The 26,702-nt window shown below is 39.4% G+C and overlaps 1 protein-coding gene across 6 annotated transcripts in view; it reads left to right on the plus strand.

The window, feature by feature from the left end:
• Positions 1 to 1,593: 1,593 nt before the first annotated feature.
• Positions 1,594 to 26,702, plus strand: part of FKTN (fukutin) — a 42,729-nt gene continuing 17,620 nt past the window's right edge. For 2 of the 6 annotated variants that reach the window (XM_016224987.2, XM_016224988.2), the window contains exons 1-8: positions 3,706 to 4,092; positions 6,420 to 6,479; positions 10,246 to 10,449; positions 13,926 to 14,203; positions 14,883 to 15,015; positions 18,171 to 18,300; positions 20,587 to 20,720; positions 22,450 to 22,577. In XM_016224987.2, the coding sequence (XP_016080473.1) occupies positions 3,988 to 4,092; positions 6,420 to 6,479; positions 10,246 to 10,449; positions 13,926 to 14,203; positions 14,883 to 15,015; positions 18,171 to 18,300; positions 20,587 to 20,720; positions 22,450 to 22,577 (1,172 nt within the window). In that variant the 5' untranslated portion in view covers positions 3,706 to 3,987. Of the gene's footprint in view, positions 1,652 to 1,818; positions 1,902 to 3,704; positions 4,093 to 6,419; positions 6,480 to 10,245; positions 10,501 to 13,925; positions 14,204 to 14,882; positions 15,016 to 18,170; positions 18,301 to 20,586; positions 20,721 to 22,449; positions 22,578 to 26,702 lie in introns of those variants that run through there. The other 4 variants (XM_016224984.2, XM_016224983.2, XM_016224985.2 and 1 more) reach the window with 4 other exon arrangements.

The raw sequence follows: 26,702 nt of genomic DNA on the forward strand, positions 1-26,702 counted from the left end.
TTTGGTTATGTGTCTCTTAAGTCTCTGATTTGGTGGTAGTTTCCTCCACCCCTTTTAAAATGCCACTGGTAAATGACATTTGTCTTGTAGAATGTCCCACATTCTGAATTTAGCTAACCACTTCTCTATACCTGATATTAAATCTAGAGCTTTTATTAAATGCAGATTTAATTTTCAGGCAAGAATTTTTAGGCAAGAAGGTGATGTTGCGTATTTTCTGTCACATCACACCCAGACCTACATAATGTCTGGTTGTCCCAGACTTAATAAGATTAATCAGTGGGTCCAGGTGGTGCCAGCCTAATCCGTCTATTAAAAAGTTCCCCATCAACATTTCACCTTAATTTTAGCATCTATTGATGAGTGTTGTCCTTTTTGTATTATTGCATTGGAGTAACAAACTGGTGATTATTCAACCATTCATTATTTATTAGATGGAATTCTCATTAGCATTCTGGTTATGCTGAAATACAGTTCATACAAGAAAGGTAGAATAAATACTGGCTTTTTCCCTTATCAAGTTTCACGACAGTGAGTTGGTGCCCTGGAAACTTTCAATCATGACTGAGTTAAGAAATTATGAAGTCAAAAATTTTTATGTATCTGAAGTGTTTCAATCAATAGTTAACTCTTTTGGATGCTCAAATTTTCCCTTCTTAGGTCCCTACAGTTAGTACCTGTGACTAATGATCTGGTTAATGTGTGATAACTTCCTTCTTTTGGGTGTTACCTACATTTTTTACTAACTTACCAGCTATTAGTCCTAAGAATATATAAGGACGAGTTCTAAGTAATAAGAGGACTTCTACAGAATAAGCTTTATGTACGCACATTTTCTGGAACGAAAAACTGGTATGAGCCATACCCTGGGAAATAAAGGCTTTTCATTTTATTCTTTTCCAAATACAGAAGTTTAGATGACAAATATATGAAGGGGATATTTTCAGTTTTTACCATAAGCTGTTAATAGTAATTCTTGTAGAAATAAAGTTACAGCGATTTGCTTAATGCTTTATAGTTTCCCAAATGCATGTCAAAACTGACTGCTACCTGATCCTCCGGGCTACACTGTTGAAAGTGAAGGAACAGACCGGAACTGTGTGCGCGGGTCCCCAGCCCCGCCCGGGCGCCAGGCCGAAGCGCCGGGATGCCGCGCTGCGCGCCAACCTGGGCGGCAGTCAACGCAGCTGCTAGTTCCCGCCCCGCGCCCATCTCACCTGGTGCTACCCAAACCGAACTCGGGGGGAGGTAATCCTGAAAAACTGTTCGTTTCTCTGAAATGCACACTTAACTGGCATCCTAGATTTTTTATCTGGCAAACACAGCTCAGCCGGTGCCTCTCCAATTCGCGGTCCACTTCCTAAAAGTCAGGTCGCCTCGGTGCACCGCTGTCATCTCGGCGAGAGGGAAAAGGGCTTTTGCTCAGTGGCTAGATCTCTAAAGCAAGGGCATCGCCAGGGGCTGTCAACTTCGGAGGGGTGTGGGGGAGAGGAAGTGGCAGGAGTCGCAGACAGACCGAGGCCCGCATCCGGAAGGTGGAAATGTCCCCGGCACCCACCGGCCGGCTGTCCACGGCTCCGCACTTGACGGCCCCTTTTGCAGCAGTTGCCGTGAATGTCGTAAAGCAGAGTTGCTGCCGAAGTCGGGTGAGGTAAGGTCTGGGAGGCTCAGCCTGGTCGCGGGGGATGGGCGGGTGCCTTCAGACTGGCGTCGCCTGGGGCTCGGGCGCCCTCACCGGGCATCCCTCAGCATTCTGGGCACCTCTCTCCCCCCCGGCGGCCGATGCGGGCCCCGGGGCGAGCGCGCTCCGGGAGGGGGCTCCTCGGTGGGTCAGTCCACGAGCACCCTGAGGTGCACTTCCACTCGGGCGGCTCTTCCCACGCTCCTGGGCGTGTCAACAAGTAAATTTCTCATCTTGGGACCTGCTCAGTTTGGGAGGGCGATCGGGACCCTCGTAGGGCCTGGGTTGGGGTGGTGGCGCTGGAGCACGGCCGTGAGAGGCGTCTCGGGAGATGTGGGGGGCGGGCTGGGAGAGCGCTGCAGGCTGTGCGACCAGCGGGTGCGGAGGCGCAGAGGCGGGAGCCGAGGCGCGGGGCTCGGCGGCCCTGCTGCTGGGGCCGGGGCGGCGGGCAGGGGAGGCGGGGCGCGGCGGCCCTGCTGCTGGGGCCGGGGCGGCGGGCAGGGGAGGCGGGGCTCGGCGGCCCTGCTGCTGGGGCCGGGGCGGCGGGCAGGGGAGGCGGGGCGCGGCGGCCCTGCTGCTGGGGCCGGGGCGGCGGGCAGGGGAGGCGGGGCTCGGCGGCCCTGCTGCTGGGGCCGGGGCGGCGGGCAGGGGAGGCGGGGCTCGGCGGCCCTGCTGCTGGGGCCGGGGCGGCGGGCAGGGGAGGCGGGGCGCGGCGGGCGCCGACGCGCGGGCTCCCGGTGCAGTGTGCGCCCCGCAGCCGGCGCGGGGCTGCAGCAGCTCCACCGGGAGGGCTTGATTTAATTAGCCATCCCTTTTCTCTTCCGGTGCTCTACCCCTGGGATCAACTTTTAGTCTGTGTGCAGGATTTTTTACCGAAGCAGGCAGTGCGCGCATAATAATGGCGTGGATACTGCCGGCCATGCTAAGTAAAGCCCCATAAGGCTTTGACGTCTCCCTCTGTTTGCCGGCCAGTCGGGCGATGTCGGGAAAGATTGGGTGTGTGCAGAGGTGACTGTGAGAAGCTCTGGGTAGGGATCTGGAGAGCCGAGTTTAGGTGTCATCACCATCACCCATCTCTCAGGTAACAAGAGGCCAGTCGCTTCTCTCTGGGCCTCCGTTTTCTCAGATGTCTAACGAGGACCTGGATGACATCAGGCTCTTTCTACTTCTGAAGGTTGCGGGTTTCCCAAGAATGAACCTCAGCCTGTCACATGTCAAAGAGAACGATGAAGCCGAGCAGCAGGAATTGGGGACAAGAGGGAAGCCCAGTAGAAAAAGCTGGGATTGGTAAACTGAGAAGCTGCACATCAGCCATCCAGTAAATGAGCAGAGATGATAGCAAAAGGAGTGGCAGGGAACACAGTATGGATGGGGCCAACATAACTGTGAGATCGGTAGTTACAGAGTATAATAGAACTATAACAAGGCAGAAATAACTAATAAAAGTCAGGATTGAAAGAGAAGGCAGGAGGTAGTATAAACTTGCTGTTTCCTTTTATTTTTAGCTGGAGAACAAAAGACGTAAAGTTTAGATATCAAGTAACAGAGGTGTTAGTATAATTAAAGGAATAAAGATAAGCCCTTGAAGAACTAAATATATTTAACCAAAATCAAACAGTGCAGAGGAGACAAGAGGAACTAGAACTATATTAAATTTCTTGCCCTAAAGAAATAAACAGATGAGACTAAAGGTGAAAGAACAAAAATTTTTCTCATGGCCTTACACTTGCAAAAACTGAGAACATACCTGGGATATTTGTAAAAACCGATCACATCCTAGGTCACAAAAAGCAACAAAGAGCTATCCTACAGATGATGTTCCTTGGCCAAAAACTTTTCGATTTCTTCTCCCTATGGAAGTGGTTTTTAGCATGGTCAGCAGCAGCAACATCACCCAGGAGCTTGTCAGAAATGCAAATTCAAGGGCCCCACACCAGGTCTGCTGAACCAGAAACTGGGGGAGAAGCCCCAATCCCTGTCGGTCAGTTTTTATAAATATCCCATGTATGGTTTTTGTTATTTGCAATTGTAAAGAATGCCATGATAAACATTTTTGTTCTTTCACGTTTGTCCTCAGAACTGATTGTTTCTTCACGATAGGAAGTTACCAAATCAAAGTGTGTTCTGTGGAGCTGTAGATAACTTTTTTTTCTGTTGCTGGTTATCAGAGGTGAAAAATTAAAAACAGGTTTTTGTCTCTTTAGAAATACCTCCTTGTTTATGGAAAACAAGGTTATCTTTTTATCCAAAAAGATGAAACCAGCTGGGTTACTTTCGAAAGACAACCAACCAAGCACCACAGACTAATGAGTAGACTCAATAAGAACGTGATTCTGGCGCTTTTAACTTTGACGAGTTCTGCGTTTCTGCTGTTTCAGTTGTACTACTACAAGCACTATTTATCAGCAAAGGTAATTTTTTTTTTTATCCTTTCTCATCATTAGGCTTCATTTAGCTGTGTATTTTCCTAACATACTTACTTCCCTTTTGCAGCACATAAATTAATCACAGTTTTTCAGATCTTTGCAGAAATATTTCTTACTGCAGTTTTCATCATTGTGGGTGTGGCAAGCAACTCAGAATTGCAATGAAATGTTATTGTAACAACACTAAGTTAAAAGTCAAAGGTGCTAAGTTTCAGTGATGTTTATATCTGTTGGATTTTTCTGATGTAGTTATGTAAAAATTCTTATTCTTCTAAACAGATCGTCTCTCATTGGAAAGAACTCAGTGATTCATAATTTTGGTAGAACATCTCTGTTGAAAATAGATTGTAGGGGAAGGAGCCAAAACACAGAGACAAGTTAGAGGGTGATTCTAGTAATTTACACGGGGTGACAATGGCTTGGACTAGGACGTTAATGGTGGAGAAGGGAAAGTAGAGCTATCAGGACTTGTTGATGGGCTCGATGTAGGGTATGAAAGAAGAGTCTGGGAACTATCGTATTTTTGGTCTAGATAATTGGAAGGGAGAAGTTGATTACTGATATGGGAAGAACTGGGAGAAGCTGAGGGGTAGTGAAGATCAGGAGGTTTTTTTGTCTATGCCTATTTGACGTCCAAATGAAGAAGGTAAATAGACAGTGGATATATAAGTTTGGATTTCAAAGGACTGGTATGGTTGGGAATATAAATTGGGAGTTGTAAGCATATAGATGGTATTTAAAGCCATATGAGTAGACAAGTTACCAAGGAAGTGAACGTAGAGTATATGAGAGAGCGAAGTCTCTGTCTGAGCTTTCAGAGCCTCCAACATGTCAGGGAGGTAGTAAGAACTTAGGAAATGAGACCAAGAAGGAGTTGCCAGAGAGGTATAGTAGGAAAACCAGAAGTGTGGGGATCCTGAAAGCCAGGTGAATGAAATGTTTAAGAGAGGCAGAGTGATCAGCAGTTCTTGATAGATCAAATGAGACAAGGCCAGAGTGAATTTAATCTCAAGTGAGTTCCTGGAAGGAGAGGAATTAGAGGCAGTGAAAACCCACATTAGGAATTTTGCTGTAAAGAGTGACAGAAAATTGTTAGTTGGGAAAAGAGAAGTCAAGAGGGTGTTTTTTTCAATTACTATTTTAAGATAGGGGAGATGATACTCTGTTTTTATGCTGGTGGGAATTACAAAGCTGCCACTTTGTTGTTTTTTCCCTCAAATATCCCTTGCTACTAAAATGTTGTCTAAGTTGCTGTGCTTGTGAGAAGAGACCAGTTCTGACTCTACCTTAATTACTCAGTATATCCCTCCTTCCTTTCTTCCCTCCTTCCCTCCAGTTAACAAACTCTTATTAAGCGTTTACTAATAACCAGGCACCGTGATAGACACTGGCAATACTAAGATGAATTGGATTTCTTCCCTGTCCTTGAGTTTGTGGTTTAGGATGAGACGAGTCTCCATTTTAGGACTTGGAGCACATTTTATTTTTAGGGTGAGACTGTTCTAATTGTTCTTCAGCATCCTCCTATTTATATCTTATAGAGAAGGAACACATTCAAGGCATAAGAAACCTCTTTGAATCTTCTTTGAGTGTGAAACATTCTTCCTCTTACCTCTAGACCATCAGACATTCTTTTTCCTGTTACTTTCAGAGTATTTGGGGGCTTATCCAATGAAAACTGATTCTCTAGGCCTGAATATTTTAAAAAATATTTTTTAAAAACCTCAACATTTGAAGTTATGATGCATGCTGGGAAAAGTGTGGGCACTGGAGCTGTCTGTGAAACAGAAATAATGCCTACTTTGCAAGATTGTTATGCGAGATAAATAAGAATATATAATTCATATATGGAAATGTCAAACACAGTTCACTTAGGAGCTGCTCAGTAAATATTATCATGCTTTCTTACCACTTTGCCAAGGTGTACTAACACTAACTCAGTGTTTGGAGATAAGCTGAAATTAGGGATGTGGAGCTAAATGGGTAAACACTTTTTCCAAAGAGACTTGGAATAGCCGTGAGTTGACTGTTTATTGGTGGACATTAATTAGTTTAGAGATGTTGGCTAGATATACTTTATTGTTTAATAACTTAATTAACTTATTGCAATCTGTCAGTGTTTTCTATCTTGGATAGTTGTATTGTGTAATTGTAGAATTCTTAGCTCCTGACTATGAACATAGGTACTTGAATGCTTATTAATGATTATGAGCCAGTTATGTAGTTTGAATATCATGTCTCCTTAAATGTAATGTCGCATGCTGGTTACTGAGCTTTGGGTTTACTCAGATGTTCTTTTGTTATCTTCCTAGAATGGAGCTGATTTATCAAAATCCAAAGGAAGCCGAATTGGATTTGAGAGCATACAATGGGTAAGTACAATAAGCGAGAAATCCCTCAACTACAGTGTTTATTTTAGTTTATTCATTTATATATTCATTAAGTATTGGTTGTATGATGACAATAATAATAGCTACCTTGGTGAGGAGTAGTTGAGGTGGTCGAGGGGCAGGCCCTATGCCCAGTGCTTTATATGCTATGTCTTATTTAGTCCTCATGGAAACTCTTAACAAGTCAGTACATTGTTATCCGTAGTTCACTTAAGGAGATTCAGGTTAGTTTGCTAGTAAGTGACTGAGTCCAGGTTCTGTTTGCCTCCAAAACTGTCATTCACTTAGCTATAGTGCTTCCCCAAATGAGTAAATATGTTATTAAGAACTGAACTATAGCCCGGCCGGGCATGGCTCAGCAGTTGAGCGTCGACCTAGGATCCAGGCAATCGGGGTTCGATTCCTGGTCAGGGCACATGCCCGGTTGCGGGCTCAATCAGTGACTCTCTCATCATTGATGTTTCTATTTCTCTCTCTCCCTCTCCTTTCCTCTCTCTGAAATCAATAAAGATATATTTTAAAAAATAAATAAATAAATAATCTTAAAAAAAAAAAAAAAAGAACTGAACTATAAAATGATGACTAGGAATAAAAGCCTATTCAACATGTTTCCTTTATAAGATAAGAGAAACTAGCAATATTACAATATATCCCTGTTTTGGTTTACAAATTTCAGAGCCTGCACATTTATAAAACGTAGTTTCTTTCTTTTTTTTTTTTGCTAAACTTAGAATGAAAAACAAAGCTAGGTTACTAAAATTACATTTCTCCTGGTAGTATACATTTTGGATATGACCAGATATTTCTCAATCTTTGGCTTCTGTTTAATCAGAGTTATGAAAAGCTGTATATTAGAAGTGGGCTTTCAAATCACCAGCAGCAATAAAGTACTAGTGATAATTTTAGGTCATTGGTGACACCAACTGAATTTGAACCCACTATTTTAAGGGTAAAGTCTGGGATATTGTATTATTAGACTCCTCAACTATCATGTCTAGAAGTATCAATGTGAACTTTAAAACATTAAAAAAAAATTTCAATTACAGTTGACATTCAGTATTAATTTCTGGTGTACAGCATAGTGGTTAGACATTGATATAACTTACAAAGCGGTCCTCTCAATACATGTAGTACCCACCTGACACCATACATAAACATTTCAGTGTAAACTTAATTTATTAAAAATAGCATATGTTTTGCTTGTTGCACTTAGGATAACCTGAGGGAAAAGGGAAAAGGGATGACACACTTAGAGTTCATTCTCCTCAGTCACAATTTTAAAGAATCTAGTAAAAGAAATAAAAAGGGGCATTTTGTGCATTCTGTCTAACCCCACTCTGCCTCCATCCCACCCTTAAGAAAAACACAGAGGTAACATTTGGGCCAAGTTTATTGTCCTGTGAGTGAAATCATTTGTTGAGATTTGAAATTTGGTTTTTAACAGCTGGGAAATATACCCATCTGAAGACAATGGAGGTTCTCTATTATAAATTTTAAAATTCTAAAGTATGATACTTAAGGTAACATATACTTTCCAAGTTTGCCATTTATTAAGATTGCTTATATGTAAACTGAAAGAGCATGTTCAGAAAAAGTTTTAAAGCTGTAATGGTTTCAGTGAGATAGAAGTCTTTACTTTGTCTGGATTAACCAACAGCACTTCCCAAACCTTTAGTATATAAAGCATTCAGCAGAGGTACAGGTTCATTGATACATTTTTAAATGGAATTTGTGAATCATTTAAAGCTTCACATAGCAGGAAAAGTAGGGCAGCCACATCTTTTTCATTCAGGGAATGATCCTTGAGGTGGAAGAAAATAACGGATTTTTACAAAAGGTTTACTTCCAAGGTACATGAGCAGAAACGTAGAGAGCAGCTTATAGCACTAAAAGTCAGTCTTTACAATAGTTGCTTAATGACAGGGAAGGAAGAAGTACTGAAATACTTTTGTTCCAATATTTTAGAAGGAATGAAAGGTGAACTCTGATCAATAAGTGTGATACTGAGCCCTAATAAAATTCTAGAGTGAATTATTAAACAGATACCATGAAAGCACTTAGAAAAGAAAATGATGATTGTTAAGACCTAGCTTTTCACTAAGAACAAATCCCAACAAGCGTTTTAGGTTCTGATAAAATTGTGTACACTGGCAGATGAACAGGCTATTCTAGTGTCCTATTTTCAACAAAGACAATTTTCTTTCTTGTAAACGAAATGAATTACTGAAGGCCAGATGACAGTAGTCATGTCAATTAAGAATTAATTGGATTTAGAGGCTGTTGGACATCCGTTTCCAAGGAGCATTGATGATTGCATTGATAACAACCTGGAAGGCAGATTTAGAAGGTGACTAAATTGACATGACTTTATTTGTACTAGTGTCTGTCATCTCATCATCTTTCTCTCAAAACCATTTCTTTCGCCTTTATTCTAGTGTAAAGCACAGAACGCAAAAACCAAAAAGGAGAAAAATTGATTAGACTATCAAAATTTAAAACTTCTCATCAAAAGACAGCATTAAGAAAATGAATAGACGTGCCACAGACTAGAAGATATTTGCAGAACGTATCTGACATAAAACTAGTATCAATGATAAATAAAAACTTCTACAACTCAATAATAGATTTTTGGTTCATACTTTTTATCAAATTAAGGAAGTGTTCTATTCCTGGTTTGCTTAATTGTTAATAGGTATTGAATTTTGTCAAATACTTTTTCTGTATTGATATTCTTCTAGATTTCACCCGTCTTTATTCTGTTGATATGATGAGTTTCATTGATTGATTTTCAAATGCTGTCTTTTTTCCCTGGGAGAAATTCTTTTTGGTCATGATATGATATGATATTTACTTTTTTTTTCTTCTTTTAAAAAAACTACTGGAATTGACACTTAACAGTGTCTTGTTAAGTATTTTTGCATCTATGTTCATGAAGACTGGTGGTTTATAATTTTCTTTCTTTTTTGAAGGGCATACATTTCTTTGAGATCATAATTGCTTGCATTGAAGTAGGCTTTTAAACAATAATGTACACCCTTTATTCTATTTATTTTTGCTATTTTTAGGTATTGTTTACTCCTAAGTGTAATTTAGTTTGTTTCTATTCTAATTTTAAATTTTATTTCTTCAGTAGAGGACTCTAGTTACTGTCCAACACAATAACATCTAAAAACATTGCAGTATTATTAGAAAGTTGAACTATATATGGGAAGGGTTAAGCTGGCAATGTATTTTAATTGGGGTCTTTTGCTTAGAAAGATTATTAAGTAGTATTATAAATATGAAGGAAAGTGGCACATACAATGACTTTTGGTTTTGAAAAGGTTGACATGACTGATTTTTAAAAGCTGACAGATCTAGTATTTCATCTTTTGCTTGAACAGATTTAGCTAATACCAAGAGAATAATTTGTAAGCTTGAAGTTTCATCTCTGATACCACTTTCTCTACAAAGATTTTCTTATCCTTTTGTTGTACAATTAATTAGTAGCTTACTATTTTGTACTTTATAATATGTTGCATGTGCTTTACCTTGATATGTAAATATCTGTTCATCTTCTTCAGTAGACTGTACTTCTTGAGAGTAACGACCATGTATTATTATTATTATTACTTTAGCATAAGAATAAGGATGGTGTCTACTGAGTAAACACTATATATATACTTACAAAATCAGTGAATAAAATTTAATAAGATAGATTATTGTATTGGTTTAGTAGAATTAAGGAGATTCTTTTCCTCTCAAACAGCGTGCAGTTAAAAAATTTATTATGCTAACATCGAGCCAGAATGTACCTGTGTTCCTTATTGATCCTTTGATTCTGGAATTGATTAATAAAAACTTGGAACAAGTCAGAAACACTTCTCATGGCTCCACTTCAGAATGCAGCTTTTTCTGTGCTCCAAGAGACTTCACTGCCTTTGCACTGCAGGATCACCTGTGGAAGAATGAGGTACGATGATCTGCTTTCAGACAACGGAAGGTCTTTACAAGAGAATCTGAGGTGATACCACTTAAAATGTAAAACATTAAAAAATTTTCTAAAAGCTTTTTATAAATTGTACGAGGAATATTTCCAGCTATAAATAATGACACAATAATAGCTTAAGCATGTAAAGTACAGCATAGGGAATATAGTCAATAATATTTTAATAACTATGCCTGGTGTCATAGTTTTGGGCTTATTGGGGGAATAAATTTATTGGGGGGATCAATTTGTAAGTTATATAAATGTCTAACCACTATGCTGGCCATCTGAAACTAGTATAATATTGAATGTCAACCTAATTCAAAAATAAATTTTTTAAAAAGTAATAGCTTAAGCAGATAGGGGATTTCTTTTTCTTGTATAACCAGATGTTGAAAGGTTGGTGGCTGTTGGTATTAATTCAGCTGCCTACTGACACCAGGCCTTATATCCCTCACTGGACAGCTGTCCTAGCTCCTAGGCACCATGCTCATGTTCAAGGCAGGAAGGTCACAGGAAAGGATGGTGATAATGTCCATCTTTAGAAGTAAAAGTTTTCTCAGCTGCTGGTGGTGAACTACTTATAGCTCACAGCCCAGAGCTATATTCATATGTCTCCTTGTTGTGAAAGAGGCTAAAAAGACAGGTATTTAGCCTTTCCACCCATGTAGGCAGGCCAGTAGGAGGGGACTTGGCGATGAATTTTCAGAATCTGCCACACAAGATATATGTGGAGGTGGTAACCCTAACCTATAGCACCATTCTTTCTACTTTGTAAGTGCACAGTACTTGTTTACTACTAGAGTGGATGCTGCTTAGGTGTATCCAGAAATTCAAACATACACTTAAAAGTCACACAGTAGTAAGAAAAAAAGTCTCAATTAAACACGCCAAAACTTTGCTGCTTTATTTTGAATACCTCTAAATTCCCAGCTTTACTGTTTTTCATTCTGAGGAGTTATTCAAGTAAGAATATGAAAATTAGCATCAGACTAAATGAACTCAACTAGCCAGTCAGCCACCCATGATAGTGTGTGTACTAGTTCTGCAGTGGAATCTGTTCAGCTCTGTAACCTGTGACAGGTGGGGTTACACCCCAGGGCGACCATGTGGCTTGGGAAAGCAGGAGAAGTTGCATGTTTCCTGGATTGCCCCAAACTCTTACCCAGGGCCTCCAGAGAATGAACTTTGACTCAGACAGTGCCCTGGCTGGTGTGACTCGGTTGAGTGACCCAGAGGTCACTGGTTCCATTCCCCATCGGGGCACATGCCCAGGTTGCAGGCTGGATTCCTGTTGGGGCCATGCAGGAGGCAGCCAGTTGATGTTTCTCTCTCTCCCCCTTTCCCTCCCTCCCTCTCTCAAATCATTAATAATAAAAAACAATGTATTAAAAGTCAGATAGTCACGCGAAGCTCATAATGAAAAAGAACAGTATCTGCCTCTTCTCTCCCTACCCCTTACTCCCACTCCTGGGACCAGCCACTTTCAACTGTCTACTTTACCTTCTCATTTATAAATGAAATGTTTATGCTTCCTTTTTTAAATATAGCACATTTATATTATGAATTATGAGAAGTTAGCTCTTGTGTCTATTTTGTCACACACACACTCTCTCTGTCTCTTCTCCCATAATCATCCTGAAATGATGATAAAATTTTCTAGTTAAATCAGTATTATTATGAAAATATAATCACACAGGTGCTACCTAGTTTACTCTGATTAAATTTCTTTTCTTATACAACTCTTTTTTTCTCCTTTGTTGATTGCTAGTATTTTATATACAGAGGTAGACAAAAGTAGGTTTAGAGTTGTTATACAATAATAAATAATACAATAATTAAATAAATAATAATACAAGAATAAACTCTGTGTTTCACATACTCACATCTGTAAACCTACTTTCTCCTACCCCTGTATCTATCAATCCATGTGTGAACTCTGCAACAGAAATATAGAACTCTAATATCTTGCCTGGCTGGCTTGACTCAGCAGTTGAGCATCAACCTATGATCCAGGAGGTCGAGATTCGATTCCCTGTCAGGGCACATGCCCAGGTTGCGGGCTCGATCCCCAACTCGATCACTGACTCTCATCATTGATGTTTCTATCTCTCTCTCCTCCCTTCCTCTTTCTCAAATCAATAAAAATATATTTAAAACACAAAAAACAAACAAACAACTCTAATACTCTCAATAGGATCTATCATATCAGGTAATCTCTCAGTTTAATTTTTTTTTCTTGGCGACATACCTCCTAGAGCTCCTGGTCTTTCTGCCCTGATACAGGCTGATCTGCTGTGCAGATAGTGCTCCGTAACTCTCCTTCACATTTCAGGAATTCCCTTCTAGAAAGGGTGAATGAGAGGTGGAAACCCTGCATGTCAAAAATGTTTCCTTTTGCTTGCACATTTGATTTCTAATTTGACTTATGTAGCAATTAGCTTCTGCTGGGAAACAAAATCACCCCAAAATGTAGTGGCATAAACAACACCCATTTATGTAGCTCATGAATCTGTGACTTAGCTGTTTAGGTAGGATTCAGCTGGGCAGTGCTTCTGGTCTCAGCTAAGACTCACTTAGGCAGCTGCCAGTCAGCTAGGCAGCTCTGCCTCCCCGGGATGGCTGGCTGTCAGATGTGGCAGTGGAGGTGCTTGATGCTTGTGTCTTTCATCGTCGAGGCTAGTCCAGAGCAAACTGCTGGTATTATTAATTTTGTTCCTTTAGATTTCCGTAAGTCTGTTTCTTTATAATACCTGTACTACTTACTTTATAAGATAGATGTCATAAGTAAATGCAATAATGTTTATAAAAGTTCCTTGAATATTGTAAATTCCTATTCAAACATAAGGTGTTCTTTATAACGAACACTGTTTAATAATCTATAGCATTGGTTGTTGAAATTAGGACTAGAAATCTGCCATCTATATTAATCTTGTTATATGAGATTTATGTTATAACTAATGATGTTAGAAAATGCACTTTGTTTCATAGTATGTCTCCTACTGATTTGCATTATGATGGGCATCTATTATAGTAGCAGTTTAAGGTGTTGGGGTATATAGGATGAAAGCACTACTTCTTTCAAGCATGTTTGAGGGTAAAGAGTATTAGAAGTTAAATTGAGAATTACAAGTTCTATCCTTATGTATATTAACATTTATTTTATAGATATTAATAAGAGAACACTAAAATGAGTGTTCTCATTCCAGGGAAGAAATTTGTATATATTTTCATAAAGAGAGTCTTTGAACATGTCTTTCAAGCTACTTAGTTTCTCTCTTTGGTACTTTTCTTTTTTCTCCCACTACCTCCTTCCCCTCACCACCCTCATTTTAAAATCTTCAGGCAAAGAACAGATTAGCACAAAAATATGTATGGCTTCATTCAGTATGAGAATCATTTTAGTTTTGCTACTAGTATTTAGTTTTAAATATTCATGTTTGATGCTTCTTTGGTTTTAGGAAGGCTGGTTTCGGATAGCTGAAAACATGGGATTTCAGTGCCTGAAGATCGAGAGCAAAGACCCCCGGCTGGATGGGATAGACTCGCTTTCTGGAACTGAAATCCCCCTGCACTACATCTGCAAACTGGCCACACATGCCATCCACTTGGTGGTCTTTTACGAGAGGAGCGGCAACTACCTCTGGCATGGCCATCTACGCCTCAAAGGACACATCGACAAGAAGTTTGTTCCTTTTCGAAAGTTACAGTTTGGTCGTTTTCCAGGAGCTTTTGACAGGTAAATTCTGGGTCTAAAGGGGAAATGTGAAACCTGTATCATCCAGTCATGACTTCTTACTCTTTTTTTTACATTCAGTAATTAAATCTAGCATGCAGTTCACATAGCTCAGTTTGAAATGCGAATATCCCTCATGAGGAAGAAATTCATGCACAGACGCACCAGGAACTATATATAAGAATGTCCATAGCAACATTGTTCTTAATGCCCTCAAACAAAACATCATATATCCATGCAGTGAGTAGTAGTGTAGAACAGAGAAACGAAGGGCACTAGTGGACTCTGCCGCAACAGAGATGAATCCTGAAGTGTTGGGTGGCAGAGGCAAGGCATAAAAGAATGCAAATCTTATGATTCTATTTATACAAAGTTCAAACACAGGATAAAGTATGTTCGTGGATATATACGTACGTAGTAAAAGTGGTCAAAAGGTACAAACTTCCAGTTACGAGGGAAATAAGTTCTGGGATGTAATATACAGTAAGGTGACTATAGAAACACTGCAGTACTGGATATTTGAAAGTTGCTAAGAGAGTAGATCTTAAAAATTGATATCTGAGGTAACTGAAGAAAATATGCTTGATGTTTAGCAATTTTGCTTATGCTGTATGTTTTGAAGAGGCTGCCAGTATTTGCTTTGGGTTAAGTCCTTGCAACAAATCTTAACTTTTGTTTTCAGGCCAGAATTACAGCAGATTACTGTTGATGGACTAGAAGTTCTCATTCCAAAAGATCCAGTGCACTTTCTAGAAGAAATACCACACTCTAGGTTTATTGAGTGTCGGTATAAAGAAGCTCGAGCATTCTTTCAGGTTAGCGATAACCAAATAGTATACTTTTCAAATTAAAGGAAGTGTGTTTGTTTTTACTTTTCAGGGGGTGGGGGCAGATGAAGGGACTTATGGAAAATAGGTAGAAAACATTTTTTTGATTCATTTATTTTCTCCTAGATTGTTTTCTTTTTATTTTTAAAAAAGTAGACTAAACTGTATCTTAAGAAACTGTTTGACATGGTTTGATATGTATGGAGACCTTGTTTTATTGGCTAGACTTTGGTAGGTTAGCACTGGCCTCTGATTCCAGTTAGGATGTGGCCCATAAACTCCATGTGCATTCTGTTCTTGAAGCACTCCAGCCAGGAGGAAGCCGCTGCAGAAGATGGGCCATGGGGGAAAATCTTAGAGAAAATTTCACAGAAAATACAGTTTTTCTCAGAGGATTGGCACTGAATATGAAATTTTTTGTGTTTATGAGGGTTTTGAAGATAAATGCTACACAAAGACCAAGTGCTTTTGAACTTTACTTTATTCTGCTGCCCCTGGCTTTCAACTCAATAAACATTTATTAAAAGCCTGTCTCCCAGGAACTCTGCTGACCCTGGGGATATAAAGATGATTTTGAAGGGCATGAAAGTGCATCTCTAAGCAATGACATGAAACAGAAAAATGGGAAAACAGTGGAATTTACAGTGGGGTTTTGGTACCTTATTTCTTCCACCTGCCCTTTATTTTCTGGGGTTCCCTTCTAAGAAAGCTGTGTACACAGTACAGGAGCAGAGTGGGAAAATGTACCAGCTATATTATCACTGGTCAAGTGCCCAGCACCAGCAAATGCAAGGTTTCTCTAATTGGCTGTGCTCACCCCCAGGATGTAGGCCCAAGTGAGCCTTCCTAACACTGTTCGTTTAAATCTGTAATTGTGGAGCTGTGAACACACCCAGACAGCCTCGTGGACGAAAAGCTGGAAAACTGCATGTGTGGACAGCCTGCTTTAGTGGGCAGGTGCTGCCCATCATACCCCTACCACCTGGTAACAAGAAGCAGAAGACATGTGGCCTGGTGCTTGAACTTGACTGTCCACTCCTTCTGCCTTAAGGAAGTTTATTTTGGTTGCCACCCCTGGCATAGTAATTATCGCAGTGAATTGTGAATGTGTCTCTTCTCCCCCTGCTAGATTATGTGAACTTCTCGATGGCAGACATCTTACTTTACTCACCGCTGTTGCCCCAGTATCTAGCATGTACCTGGCACAAAGAAAAGATCCTATAACCAGGGCAGAATGCATGGAGAATAGTGTGCTTATTTGAACGAAATGATTTTTTTTAGGGACACTGATTAGAGCTACTCCATGACCTAGTAAGCATTTGCCCAGACTCATTTGTTGGTCTCTGTGGGAACGCAGTGTAAAATTTAAAATGTTTCAAACTATTGAGAAATCATGGAGATAGTGTCATATTTTTTAATTCCATATTTTCATTCTTTTGAGATTTTGAGGGCAAACAATCAGCATTTGTGTAGAGTATGGATGACCGATGCAGCTTAGTTTATCACAGGTTCATAGTTTTGATGTTTAAAGTACCATCACAAGCAAGACTGCAGCGCTGCCTGGAGGTTTATATTCGTAACACGATCAGGTGGAACTTCGTATTCATTCTTCACGTTGTCTGTGTCCGTCACAGCCCCAATACAGACCTGTGATTCCTCCTTTGTTCTTTCCTCTTCTGCTAATGTATTGGTATTACTAATATAGAGTGCGTGATGGGATCGATAACTTTTTAAAGTTTTTATCCTCTTAAATGTTTCACTCTTCGTCATTCCTTATGTTAAAACCATAATTAAAAATACCAGGAGGGTCCATTTTCAAATTAAAGTGAACATACATAACTTTGAGCACTTGATGGCGCCAGACTGTCTTAAATACAATGCCTGGTGTGAAACAAGCAGTGAACTAATCTGAAAATCGCACAATGCAGCCTCCAAACTTTTTTAAAAATTACAATTTATTTTGAAACATTCTCAAACTTTTAGAAAAGTTGCAAATACAATACAAATATTTTTTTATTCCCTGAACCATTTGGGAATAAGTTGTAGGCCATATACCCCATAACATCAAATAATTTAATATTTCCTAAACACAAGAATATTCTCCACGGGGCTTAATCAAAAATCAGGAAATTAACACATAGATTAATACCATTTAATCCCCATTAAGGTTTTTCTAATTGTCCTAGTAATAACCATTGGAACAAAAGGATTGTTTAGCATCACATATTTAATTTCCTTGTCTCTTCAGTCTCCTTTAGTCTGGCACAGTTTCAGAGTCTATTTTTTACTTTCATGACCTTGATACTTTTGGATTTTGTAAATTCTACCTTATCTGGGGTTTGTCTTGGTTTTCGTCATGTTAGATCCGGGTTATACAGGTTTACTGGGAGTCACATAGGTGATGCTGTGCTCTTTTCCTTACATCCTCTCAAGTGCCGTATGACTTTGATTTGTCCCATTACTGTTGACAGTGACATTGATCACTTGATTACAGTGCTGTCCACTGGCTTCAACCCTGGGGAATTTCTACTTTTTACCTTTGTAATTAATAGTATTTGGCATAAACCTACTTTAAAACTCTGTAAATATTGTCAATGTCATCATCAAACTTTCCATTTATTTGTTTATATCAGTATGAACTCATGGTTTTCTATTCTTGCAATTATTTTATTATTTATTTTGATCCTATAATTGTTCCTTATTTGTCCATTGGGAACCCCTTCATGATGACTTCTGTGTGTTTTTGACATGTCTCCATCATTTTTTGAGCATTTTCTTGCTTTTTGGCACAAGGTATTCTAGGTTCATTTTGTAAATTTCCCTGCCACAACCCTGGAATCAACCATTTTTTTAAGTCCTGGTTGCTTTTAGAAGCCAAGATCTGGGTGCCAGTTGTGCTCATTGCTATTTGGGTGTTGCTGCACGTTCTACTCCTGTTCTTTGGTACTCCTGTTCTTGTGTACACAGGTTTCTTGGAAGGAAACTCCAGGAAATAAATGTGTGACTAACTGGAAACTCTGAAACTTTATTTTTATAGTAAAAAAATATATGGTGCTAATTTTCAAATTTAATTTGGATGTCACAGAAATGTTTCTAGCAATTTAGGAGTGGCTGTAATAGCTGACTATTTATTGTATCTGTAGCAGTACCTTGATGATAGCACTGTGGAAGCCATGACCTTTCGGAAGAGTGCAAAGGAATTGTTGCAACTCGCAGCCAAAACATTAAAGAAATTGGGAGTCCGGTTCTGGCTGAGCAGCGGAACCTGTCTAGGTAAAATTCTTGTGGCTTTACATTTGTCTTGGTGTCATTTTGTCGTCTTTGGCTTTAGGGATGACTGCTTGAGATGACACAATGTCAGTGATAGTGGAAGTGTCATATGTAGAATAAATGTAGTGCGTGGAGCAAGAATTTATTGATTTCTTTAGAGAAATTAATTTCAGGAACATAAAAGTGAGTTGGGGCCCAGCCGGGCGTGGCTCAGCGGTTGAGCTTCCACCTAGGATCCAGGCGATCAGGGTTTGATTTCCGGTCAGGGCACATGCCTGGGTTGTGGGTTCGATCAATGACTCTCTCATCGTTGATGTTTCTATCTCTCTCTCTCCCTCTCCTTTCCTCTCTCTGAAATCAATAAAGATATATTTTAAAAAAAAAAGAAAGTGAGTTAGGAAGGTCACATTTGTGTTTAACAAAAATTATAATTCATGTGTTTAAAACTTACATCAGAACATGTAGACTGTATTTGATTTTCAGGTAATCCTCACATTAGCATGTTATTATTTCTATCCCAAAGATTATTGTTGTATTTTTTAAAAAAAACAAAACTATTCAGTTTCTTTACTTACACATCATGCAAACAACTTGCTCGCAACAAAAGTTTCCACCAGGAGAAACGCCGAAGGCAGAGCCATGAGATCTTCCACACACTTTTTCCAGGTCGTCTATAGTGTCGCTGATGGGACAGCTGCCTTAACCACACCCTGTTCACTGCGACGGGGAAGTGGGGACTGTCCTGCGCTGAGGAGTTGCTGTTAGAATCTGAGAAGGACTTCGGGCTCACTGTGCCATGCTTTGGCCCGGCCTTCTTTGGAATGTCAAGCTACTGAGAGTCTTCAGTTCTGTAGCTTTTATTCCCTCCCGTTTAGGACTGAAGTTGGCTATAATCGGTTCTTTCTTGATTATAACTGTGTTAGTACAAAAATTAATTCTGCCCCTGCTTTTATAGGATTGCCATGTAATTTATTCCTAATTCAAGAGGCTTTTGAGAGTGAAAGGGAGCCCCATTAATAATTATGCAGGGCAGTAGGCGTAGACTGGGATATCTGGTTATGATGTCTGTCAGACTTTGTGGGAGATTCACGTGGCTCTTCCCCACGGGGAACTGACAGCTGGAGGAAGCCGGGAAAGGACGTCTCATGCACGTGTGTGGTACATGCTTTCAGGTTGAACTTTTAAAGCAAAATAGTTTTATCAACTGTGTCGTCAGAAATACTTGTTAATCATTTGTCATGGTTTGTTTTGAGCTTTTAGCCCCATGTTTTTTGTTGTTTTTTAATCTAAGGGCATTTGTAAAATGAGGGGGCTGGATTATATTATATTAAAGAGCCTTCCATTTTTAATAGTTTATGAATAAACTGTTTTAAAATAGTTCCATTTTACAGATGTAGATTGTAGATTTTTCTTAAACTACAGGTGAGATCCTCCCCATCCTAGGCTTCTAAAGATCCGTGTTAAATAAAATGGAAGTTTAGAATTCCAAACAGTACTGCCTGATAGTACTGCCTATAAAGCTAATCGTAGACCTTTATTTTCTTTTTTAATAATTTGGACAGAAGGCTTAGAAGAATAATAGTGGAGACTGAGGAGCCCTCAGCAATATGACGGTATAAATTGTTTGTTTGTTTTTCTTAGTATAGTACTATAGCACCTGATTGAGAAGTAGATACATAGTAAATACCTAGAAATAGCTTTTGACAGTAAATGGCTTTTGACAGTATGCTGAAAATCGAGGTTGACACTGCTTTTCTTTTTTATATGACCCATCAAACATGAGCTATTCAGAGCTGTTAAGTTCTACAAATTACTGCTCAGGAAAGGATATTGTTTAAGCATTATATTTTTTAGCATATCTTAAAGGCAGCCTTCATCATTAGAGATTTATGATTAAACATTCTCAAAAGTAATTTAATTTTTTAAAAAGGATGTCCCAGTTAACATTATTAAAGCTAATGGTTTATTCAGAAATTAAAATATATTATGAAAGTTTTTGAGGATGCTTAGTGCTCAGACCAATAAAAGGAAGGAAGGGAAGAAGAAAGGGAGGGAAGGAGGGAGGGAAGGAGGGAGGGAAGAAGGGAGGGAAGGAAGGAAGGAAAGGTTCTTCAACAGGTGGGTTCTGTAACCACAGATTTCAGTTTGGGATTTAATTTTTAAAAATAATCTTAGTAAAGCACACTAAGTCTAATCCTATGAAATAAAATCCAAAGATCTTTCATTATAATAATGACTTTTTTTTCCAAACTGAAGTTTTTTAAAAAGTTTTATTATTTCTTTTTTTAGGATGGTATCGGCAGTGCAGTATTATTCCTTATAGTAAAGATGTCGACCTAGGAATTTTTATACAAGATTACAGATCTGATATTATTTCAGCATTTCAGGATGCAGGACTTCCACTCAAACACAAATTTGGGAAGGTCAGTAATAAAAATCTGCTTCACTTCATAAGTAACATGTCTCAAGAGTAAAATTTGTATTAACTCAGAAATGATTGAGAACGTTGCGTGTGTCATTTTATCACTCAGTATTCGCCAGAATGAGAGCAGCAGAAGCTTGTTGCCACTTATGACCTCTGCACTATTAAAGGGAAACTGGAAAATCTTCCATTCTATTAATAGTAAGGAGAGAAAGACCTTGGGCTTTTGCAGATGAATTCCCATTATCTTAGATAGCAGTATAATATATAATTAATGCAACATATAAAATACAATTAATGTAATAAGTGAGAATACCACCTACCGTACCTGAAGTTATGTTGTTTCTCATGAGTCATTTAATTTTATGTTCACTTAGGTATTGTATCATTATCGACAGAAAACAGTTCATCGATTGCTAAGAGTTAGAAATAGAGACTCATTTCAAACAGTCCTTGAATTTCTTGTTTATTTCATCTGTCCTAGGTCACAGCAATTTTCTCAGAGGTCAGCTAGGAATAGGTCATCGTGACTTAGATGAAATCTCCTTTTACACAATTTGATTCCTTTGCCCTATGCCTATGATTCCTTGTAATCACCTTACTATTTTTTTTTTAAAGTATTTTTTAAATTGTTTTCTTGGTTGTTTTTTGTAAATATATCTTTATTGATTTCAGAGAGAGGAAAGGAGGGGGAGAGAGGGGGATAGAAACATCAGTGATGAGAGAGTCATTGATCGGCTGCAGCCCACAACCTGGGCATGTGCCCTGACCGGGAATCGAACCCCGATCGCCTGGATCCTAGGTCGACGCTCAACCGCTGAGCCACGCCCGGCCGGGCATCACCTTACTATTAATGTTCTTGTTCCTAGGGTGGTATTGTCCAGGAAGTCAAGTAGAAGTATGTTTAGTCACTGGAAAATTACTTTCCTCATCATAAGCATTCTGTTTATTTAAAAAATTAATAAAATGTTTTCCTAAGGTCAACGTGAAAGCAACAGAGCTCTAGTCATTCAGCAAACATTTACTCAGCACGCACTGTGTGCCTGCACTGTGCCCTGCACCCGGGGCACAAAGGTGAATGAGTTACCGTGCTTGCTTTTGAGGAGCTCACTGTCTAATTGGAAGGGGAAAACCACATAAATAATTATGTGATTGATTCAGTAACAGACGGATGCACCAAGTCCAGTGGGAACACAGTTATTTGTTGGATAAGATTCTTTTGGAAAATATGCTCAGAATTCTTTGTTCCTTTAACTTTTATTTATGTTTTTCACGTACATATTGCCATGCTCCATGGTATATATATATATATATATATATATATTTATGGGCTTCTGTAATACAACATTTGCTTAAGTACTTGTTCATTGGTTGTAACGAAAAACTTTCCTGACAGTCATACTTGATTATTCAAGGGAGTGATTTGTCTTTGGTTCTTTTCTTAGTCAGAAAGGGGCTTGGGCACAGGAGGTTCAGCAGAGTGGGAATTTAACTACTGCTAAGCCACTACCCTGAGTCGTCATCAGTTGGGAGAAGCAACATTATTTTATATGCATTTAAGAAAGAACTCAAATGATGGCATGCTACTGATGCACCCCAATTTCAGAGGTGCTGCAGCTTAAAAAAACATGTATCTTAAAATCAGTACTCTATATAAAAGATTGTCTTTTTAATTAAAAAATACATATTTCCTTTGTTTCAGTCTGTGAAGGTTTTCCTCTTCCCTCTAGGTAGAAGACAGCTTGGAACTATCTTTCCAGGGAAAAGATGATGTAAAACTTGACATTTTTTTCTTCTATGAAGAGACTGACCATATGTGGAATGGAGGCACTCAGGCCAAAACAGGGAAAAAATTTAAGTATGCATCAGATAAGTACTTTTTAAAGGGGCTATAGAAATAACTTCAGAGGTTAGAGGGGAAAAAGTCTCTGTCATGGCTCCGTTACTAGCTAATACTTTCTCAGCTTACCCTTAGAGCCCAGGTATGTTTGGGATGTGAGGACCACCTATCAGGACAGTCTACAAGGAGGAAGTGTCACTGGGTTTGTCAGTCCAGAGAGTCACTGTGATTAGAAGCCCTTGAGTTGTCAGAAAGATAAAACCAAGCCCAGAGCCTGAGCCAAAACACAATTGACTGTTAGAGCTGTAGGAGCTTGATAATTGGATGGGGATGGGTGAAGGCCAGTAAGGAGACAGTCATGGTGGAGTGAAGTTTCAGTGAGGAAATTGGGATCAAATGAGGCCCTGGGCACTGGGAAAGCTCTGGCATGTGCCTTTAACATAGGCTGAGGGCTGATCCTTAAAAGATGCTCATTGGACCTAACAGCTACCATATTTGGTCAAATATAAGATGATATACATTGTAAGATGCACCATTTTATGTGCTACTAAGAAAGGAAGAACTGCCAATTATAATCATCAGACACAGGATTCACAGATGGAAAAATTGGGGCGGGGGGCTGCTTCAGAACTAAAGGAATGCAGTATGTTAGGCTGGCATTTTAAACATTTTTTTTTTAATGCTGCCGTAGTAAAAGTCCTTGATGAGTAGAGACAGAAACAGCATTAGAGTGGCTCTGCTCTCCTTTATGACCCAGTTGGCCTACTCCCCATTCTGAGGGAGCACGAAGGGGATGAGGCCCAGAGCGGGGCTTTGGAGCTAGGCCGACCTGGAGACCTCAGTGACCCAGAACTCAAGTGACCTTTGCTTTCCTGAACATTCATCTCATCTGTTAAATTTGGTTAGAACTACTGTGTGTCAGGCACTGTTATGAACATTTTACATAGATTAACACATCGGATTCTCATAGCAGCCCTAAGAGGTAGATAGTCTGTGAGGTAGTGAAACTTTTAGTTGGTTCTGCATCACATAGCAAATAAGTGAAGGAGTCAGACACCAGCCTATCTCTAGAAGTCATACTCTTAACCACTGCTTTCCACCCCCTCTCCAATATACTTGACAATCTGAGGCACTTAGCACAGTGCTCAGGACTTATTAAGTAAATGGTGGTTACTATTGGTGTTATTATTTAATATTATTAATACTATGACCACTAATGCGATTAATATCATTACTGTCATGATTGGGGCAGTTATGTGACCAGTGGCATAAATTTACCTCACCAACTATCTGAGATTGGGGCTTCAATCGTTGAATACATTGAGCCGTTGGGCACAGTGGGGACGTTCTGTGACAGAGAAGAGGACTTCCATACTCAGCCTGGTTTCTCCTTCATACGTTAACATACTCTCCTGGCATCGCTGGGTCTGTATCTGAAGGCAAGGAGGCTTCATGTAAAGTTAACCTTGGTCTGAAGGTTTGAGAGTAATCCAGACCTTTTTTCTCAAAGTTATAAAGCATCCCCAAGTTGACACTGACCCCGGAGCATATTCTTGAAACTTTTTATTTATTATAAAGACTTATTTTGCTTTTTGACAACAAGCACATTCATGCTGAATAAGTTGTGATTATAAGTTAATGAATATGTAATTGATAATCTCATTGTGACTAGGTGAATGAGGGGATGCTTTTGACATTCAGCCACAGTTTGTTCATTCAAAATATGATACACCTGGCCGGGCGTGGCTCAGCGGTTGAGCGTCAACCTAGGATCCAGGCGACCGGGGTTCGATTCCCAGTCAGGGCACATGCCTGGGTTGTGGGCTCGATCCCCAGTCGGGGGCATGCATTAGGCATCTGATCAATGACTCTCTCATCATTGATGTTTCTCTCTCTCCCTCTCCCTTTCCTTTCCTCTCTCTCAAATCAATAAAAAGATACATTTTTTAAAAAATAAGTAGCAACCTCTAAAAAGTCCATAAATTTAACAAAAAACAAAAAAAAACAAAATATGATAAAGATGCCAAATTTCATGTATAATTTTGAGCTTTTTTAAAAACAAGGTATAAGAAAGTATAGCGTAGAATTAAAGGCATGGAGCCAGCCTGTTTGCTTTTGAATCCCAGCCCTACATTTTATCACCTATGTATATTACCTTGGGAAAGTTATTTAACTTCTCTGTACCTAAGTTTCCTGAAGTGTGAAATGAGAATAATAATAGAAATTGCTGCATAGAGTGGTTTTAAAGATTGAATTGATACACAAAAAGTGTTTTGAAGAGAATTAAGCATGTCCTGAGTACAAAGTAATTATTAGCTGCTGCTATTATTATTATTATTTTTTAAATATACCTTTATTGACTTCAGAGAGAGGAAAGGAGAGGGAGAGAGAGAGAGAGATAGAAACATCAATGATGAGAGAGTCATTGATCGAGCCCACAATTCCCGGGCATGTGCCCTGACTGGGAATCGAACCCCAATCGCCTGGATCCCAGGTCGACGCTCAACCGCTGAGCCATGCCCGGCCGGGCATAGCTGCTATTATTAATACTGCTAGTAGTTGTGGTAAAGAAAATGACTCTTCTTAGCCTTATGAGAAATTTAGAGATTAGAAACCTATATAATTATCTCAATATTAAACTGCCAAACCTATTCTTAGAGAATTCATATGGGAATGTCACCTTTTTCTAAGAAAGATAATTTTTAGAGCCAGTATGATAATCCTGTTGTTCTTAAATTTTATTCTAAGGCCTAAGTTTGTTCTCACTGACTTGATCCAAAACCCACAAACCTCAAAAGAACTGTTCACTTCTAACCACTTCATTCTGGGTAGAAAGAGCTTCTTTCATTCTGCTTTAACTGTTCTTTATGGTGGCAGTGTTTGGGAAGTGTGAAGTGTTCTGATGATTTAACAAGAGAAATGAGCAGTGATAGAACTGCCTGGACAGATGGTGTGAGTCCCAGATTTTCTCTCATGTTACCGTGACCTTAAAAGGCAGAGAAAAGAGCGGGTGCCTGCGTGGAGTGGTTCCTCTGGAAGATTCCCCCAGCCATATGCCATTTTCATTCTTTTCAGCACTCGTTGCTTTAAAGAAATGTAGTGTTTTCTAGAGGGAGGAAAAAACCTTTAGAGCTAGTCTAAGGGTGTTTTTTATCTTTGTAATAGTCTGCTTTTTATTCTTGCATCGTTAATTCTGAGGAAAGCTTAACAGTATTGTGGAATGCTCACTGTTTTTTAGAGGGTTGGAGAGGAATGCAGGAAGGAATGAAAAAGTTCCCCCGTCAAAACTTTACTCTTTTCCTTCAGAACAATATTTTTGGTCCTAAGATTTAATAATAATTAAATATTAACAGTATCAATAAAGATATAGTTTCCACAGTATCTGCTAGATATCAGGTACTCTGATAGGTACTTTTTATTTATAATCTCAACAGTCTTCACATTAATCCTGTGGGTTACGTGTTCTCTCTCCCAGTTAGATACGAGGAAACTGAGTGAGGCTCGGAGACGTGAAGTACCTCGCTCGAGGGCGCCCGGCCTCAGTGGCAGGGCCAGGACTTAACTCCAGACTTAAAATCTAAATTCCACTCTTAAATATTGTCTGGAGTTTTTATATTTATCCTTGCCTTCCCGAGTCCCAATCACTAGTAATAAAAAGCAGTGAAATCATGCCTCCAGGATGTGGAGTTTTTAATCCCATAACCCCACAGTTCCCACAAATGCTGCCCATACTTCTCTGGGTTATTTCTTTCCATCCCATCTGGATCAGCTGATGTAAGCAGAGGCCAGGAGATTGAGAGGTAATACTAACGGCAATAATAAAAATTAACTTCTATCGAGTATTTACTGTATGCTAATAAGCACTGTCAAGCTTTTATAGGCATCATCTCCTTTAACCCTGACAACAAGTTTTTAAGGGAGGTTTTATCATTGTCACCTTCGTTTATGGATGAGGAAGTTAAGGCGTTGCCAAGACTCAGACCTGGGCCACATCACTTCAGAGCCCATACTCTTACCATATGCAGTGTTAGTGTCACCACAGTCTCTTTCCTTTGTTGATGAGCAGGTCCTCAAAAACACTCATTTTGTTCGATGTCATTTTGTTGTAATGTGGATGAGATGCTGTAGGAACACAATTCTTGT

This window comes from Miniopterus natalensis, chromosome 12 (assembly GCF_054644295.1).
Source record: "Miniopterus natalensis isolate mMinNat1 chromosome 12, mMinNat1.hap1, whole genome shotgun sequence".
Lineage (NCBI taxonomy): Eukaryota > Metazoa > Chordata > Mammalia > Chiroptera > Miniopteridae > Miniopterus > Miniopterus natalensis.